This window comes from Nylanderia fulva, unplaced genomic scaffold, assembly GCF_048542155.1.
Source record: "Nylanderia fulva isolate GAGA-0341 unplaced genomic scaffold, ASM4854215v1 Scaffold1, whole genome shotgun sequence".
Taxonomy (NCBI): Eukaryota; Metazoa; Arthropoda; class Insecta; order Hymenoptera; family Formicidae; genus Nylanderia; species Nylanderia fulva.
The window spans coordinates 5,136,995-5,163,373 of NW_028189192.1; the positions used below are offsets into that span (position 1 = coordinate 5,136,995).

General features: G+C 28.6%; 4 protein-coding genes across 13 annotated transcripts; 2 read left to right on the forward strand and 2 right to left on the reverse strand.

Moving 5' to 3' along the window:
* On the forward strand, positions 1-5,825 carry nAChRalpha2 (nicotinic acetylcholine receptor alpha2). 3 transcript variants are annotated; one of them, XM_029303052.2, is made up of 9 exons: positions 1-266; positions 1,464-1,686; positions 1,879-1,923; positions 2,022-2,131; positions 2,869-3,049; positions 3,223-3,916; positions 4,302-4,510; positions 4,842-5,047; positions 5,578-5,825. In XM_029303052.2, exons 2-9 carry the CDS (start codon positions 1,507-1,509, stop codon positions 5,588-5,590), a joined length of 1,638 nt encoding a protein of 545 aa, XP_029158885.1. In that variant the 5' UTR covers positions 1-266; positions 1,464-1,506; the 3' UTR covers positions 5,591-5,825. The 3 variants fall into 3 exon arrangements, with proteins under 3 accessions (XP_029158885.1, XP_029158887.1, XP_085336635.1); XM_029303054.2 differs by having other exon boundaries at positions 1-262; XM_085480509.1 differs by having other exon boundaries at positions 4,842-5,825.
* LOC146725303 (lipopolysaccharide-induced tumor necrosis factor-alpha factor) lies at positions 4,786-13,726 on the reverse strand. Its single transcript, XM_029303046.2, has 4 exons — positions 13,662-13,726; positions 9,383-9,563; positions 8,766-9,033; positions 4,786-8,310 (listed from the first exon to the last, which is right to left on the reverse strand). The coding sequence occupies exons 2-4, from the start codon at positions 9,555-9,557 to the stop codon at positions 8,208-8,210; spliced, it is 546 nt and encodes a 181-aa protein (XP_029158879.1). The 5' UTR covers positions 9,558-9,563; positions 13,662-13,726; the 3' UTR covers positions 4,786-8,207.
* On the reverse strand, positions 13,662-15,927 carry mRpS28 (mitochondrial ribosomal protein S28). 3 transcript variants are annotated; one of them, XM_029303045.2, is made up of 5 exons: positions 15,881-15,927; positions 15,617-15,728; positions 15,009-15,484; positions 14,782-14,903; positions 13,662-14,695 (listed from the first exon to the last, which is right to left on the reverse strand). In XM_029303045.2, exons 3-5 carry the CDS (start codon positions 15,318-15,320, stop codon positions 14,506-14,508), a joined length of 624 nt encoding a protein of 207 aa, XP_029158878.2. In that variant the 5' UTR covers positions 15,321-15,484; positions 15,617-15,728; positions 15,881-15,927; the 3' UTR covers positions 13,662-14,505. The 3 variants fall into 3 exon arrangements, with proteins under 3 accessions (XP_029158878.2, XP_029158876.2, XP_029158877.2); XM_029303043.2 differs by having other exon boundaries at positions 15,827-15,918; XM_029303044.2 differs by having other exon boundaries at positions 15,617-15,919.
* LOC114931104 (phospholipid-transporting ATPase ABCA3-like) lies at positions 15,136-26,350 on the forward strand. Of its 6 annotated transcripts, none has more exons than XM_085480483.1 (26): positions 15,136-15,526; positions 15,638-16,272; positions 17,074-17,751; positions 17,863-18,161; positions 18,440-18,598; positions 18,696-18,936; positions 19,014-19,181; positions 19,300-19,487; positions 20,744-20,908; positions 20,984-21,092; positions 21,168-21,322; positions 21,410-21,571; positions 21,643-21,714; positions 21,821-21,959; positions 22,069-22,306; positions 22,381-22,540; positions 22,665-22,875; positions 22,966-23,484; positions 23,573-23,698; positions 23,828-24,043; positions 24,139-24,405; positions 24,495-24,796; positions 25,060-25,207; positions 25,291-25,501; positions 25,624-25,837; positions 25,920-26,350. In XM_085480483.1, exons 3-26 carry the CDS (start codon positions 17,442-17,444, stop codon positions 26,124-26,126), a joined length of 4,986 nt encoding a protein of 1,661 aa, XP_085336609.1. In that variant the 5' UTR covers positions 15,136-15,526; positions 15,638-16,272; positions 17,074-17,441; the 3' UTR covers positions 26,127-26,350. The 6 variants fall into 6 exon arrangements, with proteins under 6 accessions (XP_085336609.1, XP_085336611.1, XP_085336615.1 ...); XM_085480485.1 differs by having other exon boundaries at positions 15,638-16,160; positions 17,201-17,751; XM_085480489.1 differs by having other exon boundaries at positions 15,638-15,851; positions 17,201-17,751.
* The last annotated feature ends 29 nt before the right edge of the window (positions 26,351-26,379 follow it).

Genomic DNA, 26,379 nt, shown 5'->3' on the forward strand with positions numbered 1-26,379 from the left:
GATCGGAGATGCACGTACCAGCATCCAGTGGTCCAGCGGCTGTACACAATGTCATTTCTGTTCGACGTTCTTCCGGTATTTCGCGAGCGAGGTCCGCGCGAGTAATGAGAGACTGACCAAAGTCTGACTCGTATCACTGATTGATAAGCCGCGCGCCAGAAATCGGACGTATTTACCAGATTATGATATACAAGAAAGGCACGGGATAAAGGCGCCGTATTCAGAGAAAGAGTGAAAACGAAGAATCCGAGGAAAGCAAAGCGCAAGTATGCCATGATAGTTTAAATTATGTTCGATTTAGGTACACATCATATTCTTGGCTTCAATAATAAGAGATAATAAAATAATTCAGTGAATAAAAACAATAAGCAACTTTTAAAAGTATAAGAACAATAAAAGTAATCGGAATAGTTTTCGTTTTAGAATGCGTTTCTAATGTTTTGTTCTTGACGTAGATAATAAAGTAATTGCAGTAAACTATGATAGAGAAGATGCATAGAAAAGAAAAATTAAATTTATGTTAATATATATGTATGTCACAAGAAATATAACATTGTTATATATCTTTTTTTAATATTTCTTGAGATTTATTTGTGAAAATAATATACTTCTCACAAACTCTCTTATACTTTTGTAAATATAACCATTAACTGTTCCACCCACACAAAATAAGTATAAATACAATTTGTAACGATTAATTTGCATTACTAATATAATAATATAATAATCCTAAAAAATTTCATTAAACTGTCACAAATATATGACGAGCAATTATTATGAATCTTTTACTGTCAAAAATTTTAGCTCAAAACTTTAACTTTGTTCAAAAACTTTAATTCAAATTATTTTATTTAATAAAACATTTTATTTAAAAAAATTACTAATTAAAACATATATACCTCTTAAAAATTAATAAGAGCAAACGATCACTTAACGCAACAGGTTTGTAATGTATGACTAATAACTCGCAAAGCTCAGTTAAGCTATCGATATTATACTCTGTAAATACTAGTGAAATATAAATGAAATTTCTCAACCGACAACAGAGAAAAATATAAAAATTAATTTAATAAAAAAACATAATTCCAAGTGCACAATAAATTTCAACCGTGAAGATTTTCATTTGATATTCATTTTTTGGATAACAAGCAGGAAATTATTTTACGTAAATTTAAAAACAGATTTATAAGAAATACAGTTTTAAATATATTCTTCAGCAAAAATAGATTTAAAGTTTTGTGTAAAGTGTTTAAAGTAATAAAAATCAGTATCTTAATCTAAATTACTATGTATATGTATCATATGTATATAGATCTTAAAATTAAAATTGAAATTAATATTGAAATGAATATATAATCTTAAAAATAATAACATTCACAAATATCCCAAACTTATGTACGAAATAAATTGGAATATTAATAAATCCGAAATAAACTGATGTCATTTTATTAATGTGTGTACAGGATGCTTTTGATGACCTCTGTTTAATCACACGTTAACAAAAAAATGATATTCCCTTTAATTATCCTGATCCTTTCGGTGGGGATCTGCTATAGCAATCCAGATGCTAAAAGACTTTATGATGATCTACTTTCAAATTACAATCGGCTGATTCGACCTGTATCTAACAATACAGACACTGTTATTGTGAAACTAGGTCTTCGTCTCTCGCAGCTGATAGATCTCGTACGTATACATATCTTCTCTCGTCATGTATACATACTTATGCGATCAAATATAATTTTATCATTATTGAAAATTAATAAAGCTATGTGTAATTCATGCACAATTAAATGTGTAACATATATACCTACATTTTATTTATTTATTTATTTATTACTATTTCTCCTTATTGAAGTCCACTCGTTATATTTGCAGAATTTAAAAGATCAAATCTTAACGACGAACGTCTGGTTGGAGCATGTAAGTGTTAAATTATAGACAAAAAAGTTTGACCAACTTTTAGTTGGATTGCGAATCAAAGATCCGATTGTAATCGAGGTAAATATTAATATTTTCAGGAATGGCAGGACCATAAGTTCCAATGGGATCCGTTGGAATACGGAGGTGTCACTGAACTCTACGTGCCTAGTGAACATATATGGCTACCCGACATTGTGCTTTATAACAAGTACGTGATGCTGCACTGAAAAAAATATTTACATGATTAAGCTAGGTTTTTTCCGACCCAGCATAACCATGCAATATTGATACTTACATGGAAGATTACAGATTATATGTAATTTCATACGAAATATATTCTTAAATATTTTCAAGATTAAAAATATTTCACTGAACATATAATTACACATAGAAAATGTTAGGAATGTATAAATGCTATAAAATAGTGTTATAAATAAAAAATAGATAAATACTTATAAAATAAAATTCTAATAAAGTAAAAATAGTAAATTTAAAATTACATATGATTTTTGCATAAAAATAATAATTTTACCTATATTTTACATGTATTTTTACATTAATATGTATTTTCACTTTAAAACAAATGGAAAAAAAATTACAGTGATAAGCAAGTAACTTTTCCAGTTCTGACCTAGTAATTTCTATGTAAAAGTACATGGATTTTTTTCAGTGTGCGTTTCATTTTTCTTACGATTATCGCGGTTAAAAAATAACTGCGCATGATTTCTTTCGCAAAATATATTTTTAGCGTGTATTGATTTTTTATTCAGAAATTATATACAGTGTATTACACCTGTATAAAAAATTGTTAGTTTATCAACTTGAAGTAATAGGCATACGTTTATTGATTTTTCAGACTTGTCAGACTCAATTATATGGTGTATTACATTTTTGTATGGAAAAATTTATAAGCATTTCAACTTGAAATAACGAGTTTATTTTTAGCGCGGACGGAGAATACGGCGTGACAACAATGACTAAAGCTATTTTGCATTACACCGGCAAGGTTCTTTGGACACCTCCCGCAATTTTCAAATCTTCTTGCGAAATAGATGTTAGATATTTTCCCTTCGATCAACAAACCTGTTTCATGAAATTTGGCTCATGGACATATGATGGCTTTCAAGTGAGTAAATCTTATCATTTATAAATATATAGAAAAATAAATATAAAGATGGTATAATTATTGTCCCCCCGTTATGTGATAATCAATTTCTTTCATATTTTGTAAAAATATCGATTACAAAATCTCTCCAATATATTTTTTATTTCTAATCGTCCGAAATATATTTTCTTCAGATTGACTTGAAGCATATTAATCAAGATGTGGGTGATCAAGTCAAAGTAGGTATCGACTTGCGCGAATATTATCCGAGTGTGGAATGGGACATATTGGGTGTTCCCGCGGAACGTCACAAGAAATATTATCCTTGTTGTCTTGAACCGTATCCAGATATCTTCTTCAATATAACTTTACGTCGGAAAACATTGTTCTACACGGTGAATCTCATAGTACCGTGCGTCAGTATCTCATATCTATCAGTGTTGGCTTTCTATCTACCAGCCGATTCCGGAGAAAAGATCGCTCTCTGCATCAATATCTTACTATCTCAGACCATGTTCTTCTTACTGATATCCGAAATTATACCATCCACATCGCTAGCACTGCCGTTGCTCGGCAAGTATCTACTCTTTACGATGATCCTGGTCGGATTGTCGGTCGTGATAACGATTATTATCCTGAATGTACATTACCGTAAACCGAGCACTCACAAGATGGCACCTTGGGTGAGAAAAATCTTTATAAGAAGATTACCGAAGCTACTTCTGATGAGAGTGCCCGACGATCTTCTCAGTGATCTCGCTGCACACAAGATACATGGAAGAGGAAGATCCGGAAAGAAGAGTAAGTTTAATGCTGCTATCGCAGCAGCGGCACAATCGTCATCGATAATATCTTCGCCGGATTCTGCCCGCCATCAACGAATCGATGGTATGATCCTTTTATTAATTCTCTCCGTCTCAAGTAATTGATTCTTTCTTTTCTGAGTTTTTATTTAATTTTTCTTATAATTTTTATAATCTTCAATGCAATATGATGTAAAAAGAAATTATATATTTTTATAAACAGTTATTTTCAAAAATTTGCATGTGTCAATTTTCAACTCATTAGTTTATTTTTCTCATTTTAATTAATGCACTATAATGTTCTCTATTACTTTTTTCTTAATGCATTCCATATAGCTAATATGTTAAAATTAATATTCAATACGTTGAATGCAACGTATCATTAATTGATATATTTTTGTAATAAAATGTTTAGATTTTTTATTAAGTTGTGAAGCAATGATTATGTATAACAGTTAACGATGTTTTAGGTTGCAACGGTTTACATAGGACAACTGCCCATAATCGATTTTTAGTCGGCAGTTTAGGATATAACGGGCTTCCAACAGTTATGTCCGGTCTTGATGAGTCATTGAGTGATGTAACGCCAAGAAAAAAATATCCTTTCGAATTGGAGAAAGCTTTACATAATGTCATGTTCATTCAGCATCATATACAACGCCAGGACGAATTCAATGCGGTAAATATTTCAACACTAAATTATAATTTGATGTTAATTTAATGTATTAAATATTTTTTATAATATATTACAAAAAAATATTTAATGCCTAAAAAAATCGTATTTCAATATTTCTGCTGCTTTTTTAAAATATGAAGATATTGTTAAAAATCAAATTTCACGATTCAAAAAAGCAACTATAATTAAAAATTATTCGTGTATAAAATTGGAAAATAATGGGATCATTTTAGGACTATTTTAGGAATTATTTTTACATGGATATTGAAATGTAATCCTTTTGGATGCCTTATTCTGTATATTAATTGCTATGTTTTACATTGTACCATCATAGGAAGATCAAGATTGGGGTTTTGTCGCAATGGTTCTTGACCGTCTCTTTCTATGGATCTTTACGATAGCCTCCATAGTTGGAACTTTTACAATTTTATGCGAAGCACCGGCACTTTACGACGACACGAAACCGATCGACACGGAATATTCCTCAGTTGCTCAACAACAATTTCTCCCACCCGGCCAGGATTTGCTGGAAACTATCGGGTAGACGTTCATAGGATGATGTGATTCTATTTACTAATGTATTATCAATATAAAGGAAAGTGGCGAACAGTCTTTCCGAAAATAATAGCAAAGTTGTGATAGTCCATGTTATCAGACATTTGACAAAGAGAAGCATCTTTTTATGAGAAACATATTTCACGATCATTCATTGCATATATTATTATATTTAAAGATCCGATTTATACTAAAAATTCTTTCAATTAAATAAAAATTATGGTTTCGATATTTCTAAAACATATAATTATATATAGCTCTAATGTATCACGGTTCTAGAAACTGGCCTAAAAATATAAAAATATAATGTACTTTAATTGCGAGAAAGACGATTCGCTGACTTACCGTATAATTATAATACGATTATACTCCCGAAACTGTATTTATACTTATTATATGCGCAAATAGTGCGTAAATCGTTCTTTGATAATAACAACTATTGATGTTCGCAATGTTGCAACAGGAGACTTTACTATAGATATCATTTGTAAAATTTTTGGTAACGTTGGTTACAGAGACGATGCATAAACGGTGGTATTTCATTCGCGCACACTCACACCAAAGTCTACTACCTGTATATAGGACAAGTTTCATGCTCCAATTAATATCTTCCCGAAGAGCAATCGATTCGTATATATGTAGCGTAGTTTTTCGATAAATTATAAACAAAACTTTTTTCATTACAAGCAAGAACATATATACTCGAGTTTGTTCGATATACTGTACGCATTAGAAACAAAAATAAAATTTAAAAAATCAAAAAGTGAAGAACAAGCCTTTTTTCTTAATTATATATAATAATTATATATAATAATGATATATAAAATATATATATACATATATCGTTATAGGTGTATTTTATATATCTATCAAAGTATATACCTATTAAAAAAAAATAGATAAATGTACGTGGACAAACACACTTAACTAAATATATATATTTTATTATATCATACATATACAAAAATTGGATGGCAAAATACTTACATAAAAAGTATGGAATTACAAAAAGATGTATATATTAAACATCTTTAGCCTCCCTATTTTCAGTAAACAGAAAGAAACGAAATTTCTTGAACGTTATTAATAGGAATAGGATTATGGGACCATTTGAGACCATAAGTATATGAAGGAGTAAGTAAAATGAACAGAAGAGATTTGAGAGAAGATCAAGTGATTGAAGATTACGATGATATGATTGTCGACAAGTGCGTGTATCAAATGTACGACGCACATCAGAGAATTATTTAAACTTGCCAAAAGGCATTTAACTGCATGTGTGTATATGTAAATTGTGTGAGTATATGATAGATAAAACATAAAAAATAAAAGTAAATGTTCAAAGTTATATAATTAGTTTTTTTTCTCGACTGCGAGAGCAAGCAGATCGAATTTTTTTCGATAATAATAAATAGCATATTTTGCGGTTATTCTTTATCTTAATTTTCCACATATTAAATATAAATTTATATCCAAAATATTTAACAAAGAAACCTATATTTTTAAAATTAGTATTTAATAGATATCTATTTATTAATTAATTAATAATTCTAAAGTGATATTTTTTAAAATATGATGTTCACATCTTATATACTTTTATGGATTATAGATGACTTTGTCTCACACAATTTTACACAATGAAAATTAATTCATTATTCCTAATGGAAATGTTATTCAAATGCTTGTAAGGATCTGACTGTCATATGGAAGTAATAGCCTTAAAAAAACGTATAACACTAAAAAAATATTGTAATTCTATCGGTCATAAAAGACGTTCTCAGTCAAAATCTTTCCAAAACTCAGGAGCAGGAAATTGTCCATCTTTTATTTGAAAGGCGAGCAAATGCTTAATTTTTTTTGCTGATTGCTGAGGGGGGGGAAGCAAATACTCCCTCTTGCCCTCCTCCCCCTGCCTATGCATATAATGTTATAGATAAATTCTTATCTTAATAAATATATATTAGAAAAAAAGGAATAATAAAATAATTTCTAATATTTTTTATATTATTTCAAGATAAGAAGAAAAAAAACTATATTATTACATTTAGAATTAAAATATAAAAATAAAAAAACAGCTAATCTGCCAAACAAAAGAGAAGACTAATGATAACTTAAATATATGATTATAAATAATAATAACTGTAAATAATAATAATAACTATAAAATATAACTACAAATAAATACATAAAACAAAATATCAAATTTTGCACATAAAAATATTGATTTTATAAGTAAACCTAAACAGGAGACTTTACTTTGCTAGTAAGAAAATAGAAAGAAAAAAAGGACACGAAAAATTTCATAGGAAATGAAGGTGCCTATCTGTTAACATTTTTAAAGGAAGTGGAGATGCCTATCTGTTAAAATAAAATAAAATTTTTCAATATCACATTCGCGTGCATATGAATATTATCGAATCATATCTTGAATTTTTACCTAAGGCGTAATGATAAAGATAGCTAGGATTTTTTCATGCAAGGTGGAAAAGTTTGAGGATCTATCGATACAATTGAACAATTATTTATAGTTTGAATAATTTAAAAGCCAGAGAGAAAGAATTTCACTCGGCATCAAGATGTTAGATCATTCAAGATTCCTCTTAATTCTTATAAGTTTTTTCTTAATCAAAAAGGATAAAGTGGAAATATCGATAAAGTGGAAAATATCATATTATAACATCGCGCAAGACACGGAACTTCCTTAAAAAGTTCTGCTGCCCTAGTGCTTATCAATTTCGATTGCCTATGCATTCATAATAATTTTCTAATGAAATTAAGCATATAACTTACACGCTCTTACCATACTATACTATAATCTTCTATAATAGAAGTTCGCAAATCTTGTTTTATCTCGTTCGCAAAAATATATATCTTGTTTAAAATACACTTATTCATTCACTCTTATCTGTATCTACAATTGACCCTCTATATCAATTAGTACCTGACTTTGATAAATTATTATCTTTTGCATATCGCAATGTAATGACTTTCAAGTATGAAGAATTGCACATAATATAATATAACATGACTTACGTTCTCAGCAATCCTTCTTTTTTGTTGCTCTTAATGTGTAATAAGCGAAGAATGTCAAGTAGTTCTTATGCGGAAAACTGGAACCTATGCATGCACGCATATAATCTTGCAATCAACCTTTCCACGTGCCGATATAATTTTTACAGTTTGGACAAAAGTGATGAACACTCATAAAAGCGCTCATACAATACGGTAGACATGAACAGAGACAGCATCTAAAACAAGAAATCATCAAAACATGTATTTTATATGAAACTTATCATTGACTGACAATGAGTTTATCATTCATACATGCAATATACATAAGGCATCAGAAATAATATTTTATAAATATACCTTGCTTATACCACAATATAAAAAATTTCCTAAAAATTACATGTTACTATAATTGTGAAAACGATCATTTACATTTTGGTAACTGAGATAAGAATATATAAATATAATTATAATAAAAGCAATTAAATTAAATATAAATCAATATAATAAATAATAAAAATAATTAATTATAAATAGATATAATATTTTATAAAACTCGATAAATAATCAACAAAAAGTGATAAATAAATATATATATTTTGATTTAATAATAAAAAACAAAATAACTTTATTAAATGATCGAGATACGTAAAAGACACGAATTTAAATAAAATAGTAACAAAGTGTCGCTTACCCAAGTAAGCAAAGCACGATACAGCAAATATGAGCACTGGGCTGATGATCCGATATCGTAGTAGTTTTGATATCGGTATGACACGATGGACAGGATATTTTTACGGAGTTCGGTCCTAGAGCGTACGTTACATGATGAATAACTCGTACTTCCTGTTGCGGTGCAGAATTGGGCTCGGCATTAAAACGCGACTGCGATGTTGATTGACTCGAGCCTGGATATATGGAAGGCGGCATTGGCATCGTCGTTTGATTCGGTGGTTGATTGTCTAAAATTGTATTATACATATAATTTATTTTACACGTGCACTTTCCTCTTATCATTGAAAAAAAAACACGTATATATTAGTATATTCAAATTTCAAAAAGCATAAATATATTATCAATTTTCAAAATCAATTTTCTTGAAAATAAAGACTAGAAAAAATTACACACAATTTTTTTGTACACAGCTTTGTTTAAAAAACATATTTTAAGAATATAGTAAAATATACTATAATATTAAATAATATAAAATTAAAAAAAAAAACAAATATAAAAAAATAAAAAATAATATATACTTGTACTTTTTTTAGTAACCCCTGATTCTTTACATATTTTTTAGAAAATATTACATACATGGCATTGGCATTGATATTGGCGCAGTTCCTAGAGGATATGGTGTGGAACCAACTGGAGGGTGTAAAGGTACTCCTCCTGTACTAGCTATGGCTTCCTCATAAGAAGGTGGAGCCGTTGGCAGAGGAGCCGAAGGTTCAGCATTAGTCGCATTAAAGCCTATATTCTTCTCCATTTTTTTCTAGAAAAAATAAAAAAGTTTTTGTTAACATTTTATATAAATTATATTATACATTTATATGTATGTGAAAATTATTATCTTTCAAATCTTTTTAATATTCTAAAATTTAAAATATATTCTCATTCACATTTTTCATAAATGTTACGAAAACCTATATTTTTTTAATATAATTAATGTAAATAATAATTTCTACTTTTTTTTAAATAAATATACATCATTATACGAATTAAAATCTTATACATTTTTGTAATATAAAGATTAATAATAGAAATTTACAATATAGATATAAAATTAAATATTTATATAAATGAGTAAATAATTTTATAAGTGTTACAATTTGTTTTTACGTTTAGTAAATAAAAAAATTAAAAAATATTCATTTAAGAGTTTTTAAGCATAAGAAAAAGTACACAAGATTAATTATAATTTTACATACTTATTTCTTCTTTTGTTTTTGACACCACATCTGTTTTCATATTTCAATTAAAAAATTCTACAAAAAAGAACACTTTCAAATTTATTGATTTCACTCGCAAAAAATTGAGCGCTGAGTAATTACCAAGTGTCAGGATATAATCCATATTCGCAATATATCCATAGATCGCAATATTTCCTTATTTTTGTACTCATAAAATTAATATTAATGTATTTTGTAACAAGTTTTTCAAGAGACTAATAAAAATACAGAAAGATAATGCGCAATTTGCGAGCAGTATTTTATCGATCAATTTATGCATGTATGCACGCAATGTAATAATGCAACAATAACAAATAAATCGTTCAAATCTAATTTACAATGGGTATACTTATAATTACTGTAATTGTGTTATTATTGTATCTTATTGGAAGATTTATAGCCTTTGCTAATAAATACCTTTGCACAAATTCGTATGTTTTAAATCATACAATCGAAAAAATATTTTTATTTAATTTTGCTTTCACGTATTTTTAATTAATTTTTTGTTTTTTTGTTTTATAATATTCTAAATTTCTTTTAGTTTCACGCATGATAATTTATATTATATAATTAATTATTCTTTATCATATTATATTATATAATTATTCTTTATCACACTTCTACCAACTTCAAGTTATTGTTTATTATATAAGCTTTAATTAATCAATACTGATAAATTATAAGAATACTGATTAGTTATTTTATCACAATTTTATAATAAACCCTAAAAGTCAAACATTATCATTTAAGAATATATAAAATTTTTTTAGAATAAGAATTCTCGAATTAAAACTTTAAAAAAGACGAAATATTCTTCAAAGACGCAAGTAGTTGTTAACGTTAAAACATTTAAAAAAATAAGCTTTATATTTTTGACAGAAAGTATAATATACAAATATAAAATCCATGAATTTCGAATGACAAAATAATCGTGTTACATGTGTGTATGTGTGTGTAAATCAAATTTAAGTTTTATTAATCTCACACACTCACATCTGTACGTTTCACAGAACTGTTGTATTAAAGATTAAGAAGAAAGTGAAATAAACCGGATCGAAGATGGTTAATTTCTTATTGGCCAGAATCGATTGGACAATATATTTCACAACATATTTTTCATGATAAGAGAAATCTAATCTGCTGACGATAAGAATTTTCCAAAATTTTTGATAAACCAAATTTGTTAATCCTGAAGAAAGCCTTTCGAAAAAAAAAAATTTTTTTTCGCGAAATATACAGCATATTTTCTGATACATTTTTTAATAACGTTATTGCACATCAGGAAAATATTTGTCTATATATCGTCTAAGAACTAGGAAACGTGAAATTTTAAGATCTTAAGATAAACGATTGTATGGCATGGAACAGCATGTAATCTTTGCAATAATAAGATTTAAATGTAAATAACGAACGAGCGCGTATATGTGTGACCGAGCGCAAATAGAAAGTTGAGCGGATGTTAAGTAATGCAGACACGATATATATTTGCCAGCAGAGTCATGGGAAAACTGTACTTAGAATCTCGAGTGCATCGTAATGTCAAACATTTCGTAATAATTTAGACAAATTACGTGCCATCCCATTGTTGTCAACCTGTGTGTGTAGTATTTTAACGTACACGAATACATTTACGCTCAGATGATACAATAAATCGACTTAAATATATAAAAAGTATCTTTTGGAAATGGAGATTTTTTGCACTTTTATTTTTTATTTTTTTAATAGTTTCGAATAAATGTTTTTGATCGACCAGAGAATAAAGTAATTATTCATCACTTTTTAGTCAAAATAATTCACTAATAATTAAAACGTATTATTAAATTAAAGTTAATGGTAATTTGAAATTATTTTTACGATATATTCGTGTGTAAATTTTCAAAAATAATCTTTTTCTGAGATAAAAAATAATCTTTTCCTCAGAAATTATTATCTAAAAAGATAATAAACCAGGAAAAAGAAAAGAAATTATTATCTTTTTATATAATAATTTCTATTTTCTTTTTCCTGGTGAATTTATTTTGTCAAGCAAAAAGAAGATTGTTTAAATCATCAAAGGCAGTTTTCATATTACACAACACTTTTGTTATATAAAAAGAATTAAAACAAAAACATTTTTTAAGAACCAGAATAAAAAAAATCTTCACAAGATCATATGTTTGAAATCCCCATAAGATTCAAATAATATAAGCTAAAATACACACACATACACACAAGCTTACAGGATTTGTTATGCGAATAAATTTCTTTTCACTTATGTGTTACCGCGTTATAATTTTCCCGGAACCTTTTCCTTATTACGTGCTCGCTTTTGATCATAAATAGCAATTAACAAGAAAGTTATTTACTAAACAAATGGATAAAAAATTAAAAAATAAATCCCTTACAATCTATTATATTTTAAAATATTAAATCATAAAACAAAATATTCTCATATCATTCAGTTTGTATATACCTGTATTCTAAAATTTTAACATATTGTATTTTAGATTATTTGCACATTATCACTATTTTTAAAAATTATTCAGTTTTGTATAAAATTATACCTGTATAATATACAAAATCCTTATTTTTACTATCTTTCCACAGCATTTCTCATTCTTTTTCTATGTAACTTCTACAAAGTATGTAAAATGCTTTTGCAACTGCAAATACAAAAATCATTTAGATTTCTTACAGAATATGTAAATTATTATCAAAATTAAATAATTTAACACATTGAAGAAAATTCTATATATTTTTAAATTAAATTTTTAAATAGTTAAACTCTTAATTTAAATTTTAAATATTTATGCATTTTTTAACAACTTTATACATATATATTTATGCAATATGTAACCTTTACACAGTGAAATAATTAACATATTGTATTTTAGATTATTTGCACATTATCACTATTTTAAAAAATTATTCAGTTTTGTATAAAATTATATAATATACAAAATCCTTATTTTTATTATCTTTCCACAGCATTTCTCATTCTTTTTCTATGTAACTTCTACAAATTATGTAAAATGCTTTTGCAACTGCAAATACAAAAATCATTTAGATTTCTTACAAAATATGTAAATTATTATCAAAATTAAATGATTTAACACATTAAAGAAAATTCTATATATTTTTAAATTAAATTTTTAAATAGTTAAACTCTTAATTTAAATTTTTAAATATTTATGCATTTTTGAAGAATTTTATACATATATTTATGCAATATGTAACCTTTACACAGTGAAATAATTATTTCTCAATAACTGCATAAGTTTCGCAAAATAAATTGGCCAGATAAGATACTTAACCTTCACACAATTTGTTCCAGATAAAAAAAATGTGCACAAATAAAATAACGAGGATATGAACGTTCATACATAGATTCGCCTGTACATTTGGTACACGTATTTTTTTTTTTTTTTATATTCGTATGGTACCATTCAAACAGCAATTAACATAACACATAAAACGTGTGTTTCCATATTAATTGAATTTTGCGGTCTCGCAGACAAGATGAGTAACGTAATAAAGAAAAAAAGAAAAATAAAAGAAAGAAACAAGATATGATTGTGACGACACTCGTCGTTCGGGGAACATAAATAAAAGCAAAGAATGCGTCTCACACACACACACACACACGTATACGATGTACTTACTGCGTGCCTCTGCAAATTAAATAACTGTCCACGTAGTATAACCACCGACTGATTAGGTTAACCGTCGTCACTCGATTTGGCGGTGGATAAACGCTACGAAGCCAAGGGGTCGCGTAACAAAACACGGACTCACGCGACAACTGTCACCCAAATTGTGTCCTGGTGTACGATTCGTGATCCACGCCACTCGTGAATCTTCCTCGCTCGCCGAAGACGAAAGGAAAACGCGCGAAACGACGATGTTAAAAGAAACGAAAAAAAAACAACGAAAAAGGGAACCCTTTAACTTATTATCGTAACCGTAACGACGACTGCAATGAGACTGGCCTCTTCGCGACTATTTTCGATTTCGAGCCCCACTTTTCGACTCTCACGCGAGAACGCGTCCACCAATCACGGCGCTTCGATTGGATTGCGTTCGAAAGTGCGCTCGCAGGATAAAGGAGCGTTCCGATTGGTCGAGCAACTTCCTTCATTTTGATGAGTGGATTTACGAACGCAACCCTTTTACCGACATGACACTTATGTTTGTAAAATGCATATGAGAAAAACATACATAATCCAAAAAATAATAAAATAACAAAATATATAATTAAAATGAAATATATATTATGTATACTTCTTTGTCCCTAAAAACGCAACGTAATTTGTTTGGAGCATAGCAGTTATTGCTTAATTAAAAAATTGAATTAACTTGAGACATACCAGATAAGTAACTACTTACATTTATACAAAATGTAAATAGTTATCTTGAAGGAGATACTGACCAATTATGTATTATACATATTGCACACATATTAGATTATAGATTTTATTCAACATATATATTAATAAATTAATATTATTAAACGTACTTTGTTCTCAGCTTATTGATCCTTGTTTTATGCTCTGCCATTTGTAATGGTGACGATATTAAACCTACTAAAACACAATCAGCTTCTAGAATAGTTAAATCCGTGGTTGCACCTAAGAATCTGGTGGACAATTCCAAGTCTTTTATCCTTAATCTAACCTTCGATCCTCTCACGTAATATCTAAAAGTATAACATTTGCATAACAGCATGTATCTTCTTAAAGAAAATTGTTTTAAATTAAAAAGAAAATAAATCAAAATACATACTGTCCATTCTTGATAGGTTTCCGACAAACACAGTGAAATTTCCATCCAAAATCAATATACAGATCATCACCAACCACATGAAAAATCTCACCAGTTACTAATTTTCCTTCAGGATCTCCCAGCTACAAAACATCAATTATTGAATTAATATTACATGCTCAGCAAAAAGAATCAATATTTTATATATAAATATTTTATGTATAAATATTTTATATATAAATATTTACATCAACAAGTTTGGAGTTGCGAATTAGGGAAGCGAACGTTTTGGGTTTCTCAGGGACTTTATCATTCATGTGTGAGAACCTCTCGTAACTTTGCGCAAAACCGCTCAATTTTGCCTCAGAATCTGTTGCCTCCGTATTTTCTTTCGTTTCTACTTGCGTTTCTTTCTCGACACCGGATTTCGAAATCGGCGACTCTTTGTTTTCTCCCTCTGAATTTTTCTCCGCGCTTAAACACCTCGTAGAATTCACCCTGAAGACGTTGAGAGATCGCAAATATGTCAACGTTCTCTCGAAACGATATATCTTGTTCATGGTTACAATAAAAATACGTTTTCTATCGTCACAATCACTAATCCTCTGCCGTAGATTCCAGCAGAATTCAGGTTATGTAAAAACCCACGTGGTGTCGTTACGACTTGTTGTTGTTGTAAGAGAACCTGTGTACTTTGTACGACTGGGAATTGTTGATCCTGTCTCTGGAATTTCGTGAATTGGGAGCTTTTATTTTTAAGATAAATGTAATTTAAAAGTTGATAGAACTTGACGTTATATATGTAGCGATATTAAACATTTCTTTTTTACTAGATTATATAAAAGTTATATCGTACAATTTATATGTTGCATTTCAGATTGTTTCAAAAGGCATCTCTGTCTCTTCCGAAATAATGCTACCTTCTTCGATGTTAAGTATCATAAGCAGGGAAATTTCCACGTCAGCCTCTGCAAATCAAATATTAAATTAAGTCGATTGAGGGTGGTGGATAACAGAAATAGGAAAGGAAGCTATCGCAGAGAGTAGACCACAACAATGACCATACATGTTTGTTGAAGTAGGATATACTGGTGAGACAGAAAATAGAAATAAAATATACTTGTGAGAAATTTAAGTGGGGAAGGCTCACTTCAACAAACTATAGAACTCATTGACTATAGTGGGTGTAGTTACAAAATATATGCGACAAAATACGTCACTACCGAACTCGTATAATACCGGCATAATATTGTGAATTGACACAGTCTAACGCTGACGTGGAACGTTGTTGCATGTTAAATACCGTTATTAATAATGTATTTTGTTATTGTATTGTAGAATTAGTAAACAAGCGATATATATTTTGCGTAAAAGTTCGGGATATGCAGTTATCTGATAGAGTATGATAATGTGATAAAATGAAACATATTATAAAGCAAGTAGCTTCTTGTGTTAACTGTATGTGTTTCCGGAATATGTTTTTAATTGAATAATTATTCAGTCTTTTGTGGCGTGAGTAATCTGTCTATAATTATCATTTCGCTATCACTTTTTTATATATTTATATATCAATGTCCGATACTTCTCTCTTTTTCTCTCTGCTCCTCTTTTTCTTTATATATTCTGAACAATAACAAAAAAATGCGATTTTCATGAATCTATTCTTTCAAATAAGAACAACATTCTTTATTTGACATTATTTGATATATATTTAAGAAAATTTAAAATGTGTCAACATCACATACTTATTGCACATTCAGATGCAATAATATGCAATTAATTGACTGCACTAGTTCAGAGTTTATATTTTTACTCCATATTGGAGGAAAAGAGATAAACTCTGAACTAGTGCAGTCAATTCAGTTGAGTTCAGTCAAAAAGAACAAAATAATCTCAAAATTATTTTACACACTATAAGTGTGAATTTGACATTAATTTGAATATAAATGCATATTATTGCATTTAAATGTGCAATTAAGCATATGATGTTGACACATTTTGAATTTTCTTAAATATATGTCAAATAATGTTAAATAAAGAATGTTGTTCTTATTTGGAAGAATAGATTTATAAAAATCACATTTTCTTTTGACAGTTTCTAAGTCATTCAATATAACATTATTCTGCATTTAATCTTATTTAGTTTAAAATACCTATTTGTGCTATACATATTTTTGTAATTTGTTATTTAATAAAGTTTTCTCGAACAATTTGCACTAATATTAGAATTGCAAAAATATTTATGGCTTGAATATTATAAAATGTTTTATGTACATGTTACTATTGTGTAATGTATGCAAATTCCTTGTGTAGGTGAAATGTGATATGACAATACAAGAAGATACTACCTCTTATATAAAAAAGAAATAAAATATTTTTATAAAAAATATGTTAAATTATATTGAAGGCTTTACTATTTTGATATAATTTTTATTTCAAGGTTGCATATAACTATCATTGATTATGAATTAGGCTTAAAGTTGAATCCATCATACAATTCTAGTAAATTATAAATAGAAGCCTACGTGTTGCCTTTCAATGATAAGCAGTATACATGCATATATATATATATATGTATATATATATACACAATATACGCAGTATACTATTTAGAGATTTGAGAAGACAGTTTACTATATAACAATTTGTTGAAAAGATTAAAATTCAAAGTTAAAACAAAAATGGCCAGTGGGTGGGACATTTGTGCCTTGTTGCTAAATAAGGATTACATGGTACGTGAGAGACATTGGTGTATGACAACATTTGTACAAGCTCTTATACCTATTGGATTATTTGCATTATTACAAGTCGTGAGAGATTTCAATGCTAATCCACCAGTTATAATAAATGAAACCACGTTTTATCCTATACAAACACAAGCAGATTTAATGAAAAAACTTGATGATTTAAATGTATATTATCTGCCAAAAAATGCACATACAAATAAGATCATGGAGTCTGCGAAAAATTGTCTTGGACTTGTGTCAGAAAGTAAGTGTTACTTTAAAAAAATGCTATATTCTTCAGAAAAACATGATAATTTAATAAGATTTTTTTAATAGTTAACAAAGTATTAAAATAATGATCTTTCTTTCTTTACAGATATAACAGGATTCTCTAATGAGGCTGAAATGACAGATGCTTATATGCGTTCTCAGGCGCGAAATCCAATACTTTCTGTGGTAGTAATTGTTTTTGAACAATATAATACAAGTACCATAAAATATATAATTAGACATTCTGGGGAGATTTTATACGATTTGTACGAAACTGCATTAGAGGAAGATATGAATATATCATCTACAATGTACTTTGATATGATTCCATTTGTACAAGTTCAGATGTGTGTAGATAAAGCGCTTATAAATCAAGTAGCAGCAAATTCTATGTCGAACATAAAGGTATTATAAATCTTATATATATATAAGTATATAAATAAAGAGATATATAAAGTAGTATATAAATAAAGATAAATAAATTAAGAAGCAATATATAAATTGAAAACTTAAAAACGAAATATATAAATATATTTTCATGAAGATGAATAATTTATTATTAAAATGTGTTTGGTAAATATAAATATTTATGCTGCATATGGAGACATTAGATAATATACTATTGCTGTATGTGACAATATTACATATATTTTATCATTTTTTAATATACATATATTTTTCAGGTATCAATACAAAGAATGCCTTATCCACCACATGTCAAAATAGACACAGCTGATAAAATTGTACGTGAAATAATTTGTACAGTAGCAGGTATAGCTTTTATAATCCCGCTTTGCATAGAAGCCAACTATGCATCAAACGAGAAATTTATTGGTGTAAATGTTAGTACAAAGTGTTATTACATAGTGTTATTTTTTGTTTCTATCTTTCATGTGTGTAATTATTACGATATATTATTTATATTATTGTTTTATGCAGGTTTTAATGGCAATGAATGGAGTTAAAATGACCTACAATTTATTAATCTGGTTAATCACAGGAATATTATACAGCCTTATTTACATAGTACCAATAATCATATTATTTAAACATACTTTTTCTAAAAATGTTGAAGCCTATTTGCAATATGGAAATGGTTTTATATTTTGGCTGGTATTTACTGCATACATTGGCCATCTTATAACATTTGGCATGCATATTGCAGCTTACTTTTCAAAACGTAAATAACTATTCTTCTATCTCTTATAAATTAAATAACATTTTTTAAGATATATTAATTGATGATATCTTTTATAGCACGTTTTGTGACAATTGTTTTATGTGTTATATATACGGCAGCATTGTCGTTCCAAGAATATTTGTCGAAGGCTAAAGCTTTTGGAATTATACCATATTTTGGTATAATATTTCCAAATATTCTGCTATTTAGATTTCTTCAAGAAACAAATGCATATGAAGGGAAATGTAATAACTTCCATTTATTTGTATCTATTAGCTATATCACTAATTTATTAAAGAAAGTTCAGAAAATTACACTATACTTTACATATATATTGTAAATAAGAAATTTTTTTTATTTTAGTAATCGGTATTCATTGGAACAATATTTTTGTTCCTGGGAATGAGGAATATGGTATTGTAGGAAGTACAGGCTTCATATTTCTCTTCTCAGTTTTGGGTACTGCGATACATTTTACACTTGCGATTTATATAAATGCTATACTTCCTGGTAAATACGGAGTTCGAAAGGATCCATTGTATTTTTTGAAGGCAAGTTTATACAGCGCTATCATCCAGTTACTTAAATTACTTTTTGTTACTTTTTTTTAGTAAACTAAGAAGTTACTATCATTCAAAATAAGTTACTATAATTTTATTTTAAATTGACATGAGCTAAACATAAGAGTTTTTCTCTTCATATTTTTACTGTCTTGACTGATAGGTAATAATTGTCATTTGATCACTAGATACTGGTCTGCTGTGATAATTCCTGCACACTATGGAAAAAATATTAGGAGTAAATATTAAATATTAGGAACACAGACTATTTTAAAATAATAAAATCGGAAGTAAACTGATAGATACAAATTCACATATAAAAGGCTAGCAAATTTATAGTAAGGACACTTACTAGCTCTTTGTATATGATTTTTTATTTGTATATCAGATATATTTTGATTTTATCATATTAAAATGATTCCTATTTCTAATATTTAATATTTATGAAATATATTCTTATAATATTTTCTCTAATGTACGTGAGACCTTAGTATCTTGATTACTTTGTATCGCAAATCGAATGTTAGACAAGTAACGCGATTTTAAACTCTAACATGCTGTTAGAGACTAGGAACAAAAACGCGCGCAAAGAAGAAAACAATTGCTGAACAAAAGAATGTTTATGCTCGAACTCTGCAACATTTATTCAGTATTCAATTGTTTGTCAGAGTGTCTGTTGGTGCTGTCCATGACTATTTTATCGTGTTACCAAAATTCCTCCAAATATAAGCCTTTGGCTTCATTTAACTTCTGGTTTCTATTTATTTTTAAAGGTAAATATATTTATTTTAATAGTATGTTAATATTTTATATAAATATTGTTTATTTTATTATATTTAATGTGAAATGCACACTAGGTATTTATTTTACTGAATAAAACTGCAGAAATATATATATATATATCATTTAAGCTCCCGTTTTTTTTTTAATTATAAATTTTTAAATCTTGTCATGAAAAAATGTGTTGTATATTAGGCCATCTAAACATAGATCTGTATTATTTTTGTTTAATAGCCTTTTACTTCATCTGAAAATTTTATACAAAATATCGCTTTTGATTACTATTTTAGTTAATATTTTAATATACCTAAACCTCACATTTTGTGATTTTTTCAGTCAAAAAGCAGTCTCTATCTCACTTTTCTGATCCGGTAACTGCATGGCAGCACTGGTTTATATATATAAAGATTATTAGAATACAAACATTAAATGTGGGACATAATTATATATGGTTTCATATTTTACAGTGTATCAAGAAGAATGAAATATTTTTCGACGAAGAAATTGTTGAGTTTGATTGCAGTAAAGAGGATAATGAAAACTTTGAACCAGTATCAAGTGGTACATTTACACCTGGAATCCAAATACGTAATCTTAAGAAATCTTATACAACAAGCTGGTTACGAAAATCTGTAAGCATATATGTAAAGATAAATATTACATTTCTATGTAATGCATTTAATTAATACTAAATTACTACATTTTAGCAAGTTCATGCACTGAAAGGAATTTCTGTGGACTTTTACAAAGGACAAATTACTGCTTTACTTGGACATAATGGAGCAGGCAAAACCACACTTATGTCTATATTAACAGGTAGATTGCATCACAAAATAATTTTTAACTTGAAAATGTTATTTTGTGAAAGAACTCATATTTATTTTCGAATAGGTGTAACGAGTGAGACAGAAGGAAAAGTAATCATAAACGGCAAAAATATAAGAAAACATCTTCACAGTATTAGAAAGGATCTAGGCCTATGTCCTCAAGAAAACATGGTTTTTCCTGATTTAACTGTATTTGAACAGATAGAATTTTTTGGCTTGGTAAGAATAACAATAACCTTCATGAAATAAAAGCAATTGTGTTAAATATATATTACGTTTTAATATCCAATTTTAATGTTATGACAGTTGAAAGCTAAGAACAGAACCAGAAAGGAAGTCAAGCAAGATGTTCATGCTTTACTTGCTAAGCTGAAGCTTTCTGAAAAGAAAGATTTTCTTCCAAGCAAATTATCTGGTGGTCAACAAAGAAGATTGTGCCTTGGAATGGCGCTCATTGGTGATGCTAGCGTAAGTTTTGATATAAGTATAAAATTCGCACTGTAATAACTTTAATCTCTTAAAACTAAATTTACGTTTAGATTATAATCCTGGATGAGCCGACATCGGGAATGGACCCTGAAACTAGCCGAGACACATGGGATATAATATTAGTAAGCACAAATTTAATCTAAAATTTTTCAAATAATATCTTCAGATATGTGTATATGTTACAATATGTTGTATAATACATTTTGCATAATTAATATTGTTCGACAGAAACTCAGAGGAGAGAAAACAATATTGATCACTACACATAATATGGAAGAGGCTGATATACTTGGTGACAGAATCGCAATAATACATTCAGGGCGCCTTAAAAGTTATGGTACACCAATGTTCTTGAAAAAACAGTATGGTAAGATATTATATTGAACTTATTAATACTTAAATATACTTACTAATATTTAAATATGACACCTAATTAAATCGTATTTTACTAATCATAACTTTTTATTCTATTTTAGGTCATGGTCATATAGAAGTAACCTTATCAACAAAATCTTGGTGCGTTCCTGAAAACGTTATAAGTAAATTTGATTCGAGGACGCAACAACTTTGCATTGATACTGAAAAAATCATTTTAAATGTACCATATACTGATTCTCTGCCTCAATCACTGGATAAAGTAGAAAGTCAAAAGAAAGAATTAGGAGTTACTGGAATAAGCGTATCCTTAATTACTTTGGAACAAGTTTTTTTAAAGTATGTTTTCTGAAACTTAATTTAAATTATTATTATTTTATTGCTAATTACATATACTTTACTATTTGTCCTAGAATTGTGAAAAAAGAAGATAGTGGAAGACATCTTAATGAATTATTTACAGCGCCATTAGGTAAACTTACAGGGAGTGCTCTATGTATGCAATCAATACTGGCACTATTTGCCAAGAAATTCACATATACAAAGAAAAATATAAGTACTTTACTGATGATTGTATGTATCTTTCCTCAATAGTTTCTTTATATCAAATATACTCTGCATTAAATTATTAATATTTCTCTTCACAATATATTGAAACTAGAATTTCTATCATTAATATCTTGTTTTGTATTTTTAGATCGTTCTTTCTATGTTACCGGTATTTTTCATGGCCTTAAGTTACAATTTACCAAACGATTCCACAGATATTGTTCCTCTAAATCTCGGCATGTACGGATATCCGAAAGTTGAATATTCATCAGCCAATGAAATAATTGGTAAAAAATACAGAGATGTAATTCAGAAATTTGGCAAAGTAGAGCGTGTAGCAAACATAAGCGTCACAAATGGTAAAGTGTATCCAAATAAATAATCTCGTATCAAATACGACAGCAAAATTATATTAAACAATAGTTTTATTAGCATTTTGTTTCTTACAGCTCTTCTGAATGTTTCTCGTCGGGATATCGCGGAATACCGTAACCATTTTATCGTATCTGCCGAATTTAATGCCACTGAAAACAGCACGATATCGGCTAACGGTTTTTATTCTGGCACAGCACTGCACGGTGTGCCGTTAATAATGAATTTGTTGAGTAATACTTTCATCAAAGCATTTGCTGGTGATCAGTACTCGATTGAAATATCGAGGCAACAATTACCGAATCTAGTTTCATCTAAACTAGGAGCGCCAGAAGCGGAGTCGATCCCTCGCGTCTTATTATTCTGTTTATTTTTCTTTTCTACTGTGGCGTTGTTTGTTGTGCATCCACTGCAGGAAATATCTACGAAAGTTAAGCAACTTCAACGTATGACTGGTGTCTCATCGTTATCATACTGGGGCACAATATTCATTTTTGATTTTCTGATATATACAATATGCGTACTGTTAATTACCTTGGCATTCTACATTATGGATATTATTCTTGGTCTTCGTCTATATTATAAAACAGAAATATGTAAGTATTTATATTAATTACATTAAAAATCTTAATTATAGTATTATATTTTTATCTCTTTTACATATTTTCACTTATATTCTTGCAGTATGTACGATATTAATTCTAATGTTGTTTGGTATTAATGTTTTACTTCTCGTCTACATATTTAGTTTTATGAATAAATCGAGAAGTACAATAATAACTCTTTTGGCTATTGCACCTATTGGTTTTGGTAAGCTTATAGCATATATAATATTTATCTTTAGAAATATATGATCAAAAATTTTATATTGAATTAAATAATTATTAAAATATGCAAGTATAAATATATAAAAAATAAATAAATTTAAAAATGTTTCAGTTATGATACAATACCTCTTACAACGAGTAATGCAACTTTTTAATGCGCTTAACTCACTACAAATTATACAGAAAAGAATTTTCCGTCTAATTCCTTACGTAAGTTTATTTCATGGTGAGATATCTTTTTTCATCACAGCTGTACAAAATGCAAGATGTCGTCGTCTATCAACTATTCTTCAAGATCTTTGTCTTCTACCTGATGATGTTTGTTGTGGTAAGATTGTATAATTTTTATAGGAAATGTAATTTAAATTTGCTCTATTAGTTATAGAGAGAACTTATAATTTACTTCATCATTATTCTTTTCAGATATGAATTGTGCAGATGGAGTTTGCAAAGAACCACTACCTTATTTTAAAAATTTTAAGGATGATGTGAATTTTGAAGAAAGTATTGTATATTTATCTGTAACACCAATTTTATATTTTGCTATACTGATGATGCTCGAGAACAAAATATTTTCGAAGTTACTTACAAAGATGGTTGGTGCAAAACTAAAATGTAAACTAGAAAAAATGGACGTTCAAGTGAAGAAAGAGAAATTTGCAGTAGCGCAAGAAATCAATAAAATTAACAGTAAGTAAGATGTATATAATTATGAATATTTTTTTCAAAGTACGAAAAATTTTGAGTAATATTACATATGTAATTGAATTTATGTACAGATACAAACGCTACGACACTAGAGTATGAAACGGATACTACAGATCCAGCCAATAGTTGCGAATTAACGCCACTAAACGAAGATAATAGCCTCTTTTTAGTCTACGAATTAAGCAAATATTATGGAAAGTTAATGGCCGTGAAAGAGATCAGTTTTCGAGTAAAACCGCGAGAATGTTTCGGATTGCTTGGTGTAAATGGTGCCGGGAAGAGTACAACTTTCCGTATGCTAACCGGAGAAGAAATGTCTAACAGTGGCATAATGTACTTAGGGCAAGCAGAAATCCATTCAAACAGAAAGGAGGTAACAATAGTTCACACTTACTCTAATTTCTTTAGTACTACATTGTTTATTAAGGCTCCTGGTTCCTCGCTGATCATGTTGGAATTGTGACGTCAGAGGCGATAAAAGACATGCTAAAAATTCTTAGATGCCATTACGAAATATTTTTAATAATAGCATTTAAGAATTTTTAGCGTATACTTTCTTGCCTTTGACATCACAATCTAACAAGGCCATGGCAAAGATACAGAAACATTAAAAATGCTAAAATTTATTTTTTGTAGTATCTTTCTGAAATGGGATACTGTCCACAAACCGATGCCTTAATACCTTCCTTGAACGTATTCGACCATTTACGATTGTTCGCTCGTCTTCGCGGCATACCAAGCTCTGATGTGGAACTGGAAGTTAACAAATGGATTAATAGATTAAGTGAGTTAAGTGCCATAATGTAGAATTTTTTAAGAAATATTCTACATAAAATAGTGTATATGACAACGTATGTATCTTTTCAGATTTAACTGCTTGCATGAAGCAACCAAGTGGTACTTATAGTGGTGGTAACAAGAGACGCTTAAACATTGCAATGGCTCTAATCGGTAATCCTAGTCTTGTTCTCCTGGATGAACCTACAACTGGTGTTGATCCTGCAGCTAGACGATCGCTGTGGAATACTTTACAAGCATGTCAAGCAGCAGGACAAGCCATTATACTTACATCTCACAGGTATCTATTAGACTTGTTCAAATACCTGAAGTAAAATATATATTCACTGTTTACATCTGAATGAATATTTATTTTTTTTGTTCAATCCGACATGTGTGTTAAAACTATAATTTGTTCCACAGTATGGAAGAATGTGAAGCACTTTGCAATCGACTAGTTATTATGGTGAAGGGTGAATTAGTCTGTGTTGGTCCTAGTCAGGAATTAAAGCAACGATTTGGAGCTGGCTATGATATTCATATAAAATTAAATCCGGGCCGATCGGACGAGGATGTTAAAAATATTAAGATAATTATTGAATCTACTCTAACATGCGACATTAGAGATGATAATTTGGTAATGATTGTAGTCTGCTTAAAAGTATATCCACAATTTATTAACAAATTCTAAATTTTTTCTTTTTCCATCCATCTTGCAGGGTCTTCTCGCCTATCATGTAACTGATTGTGACACAACGTGGGAAAAAATGTATGATACAATGAAAGATCTTAAACAACGATATAGCTGCATTGAGGATTATGCTGTTTTGTCTGCAACTTTAGAGCAACTTTTTATTCAGTTTGCAAGAGGTATTGAAATGCCTAAAAAATCTTTAGTTTGTAGTACTAGTTACGAAGAAGTATAAATTCAGTGACATATTAGATGCTGATTTAATCAAATAAACAGGCTTATAATATATATATATTAATTACATAGATGTCATAATAAATTAATTAAGGAGTGCAATTTCCCTTACATTTTACAATCCTCTAAATGTATTAATCTATCAAAATAACAATTTTGTGTAAACATATATGTATGTATAATTTAGTTTGTTAGTATAAAATAAAGGAGTGTTAGAATTTAAAAGTTATAAAATTCTGTTTGTGTGATTATAA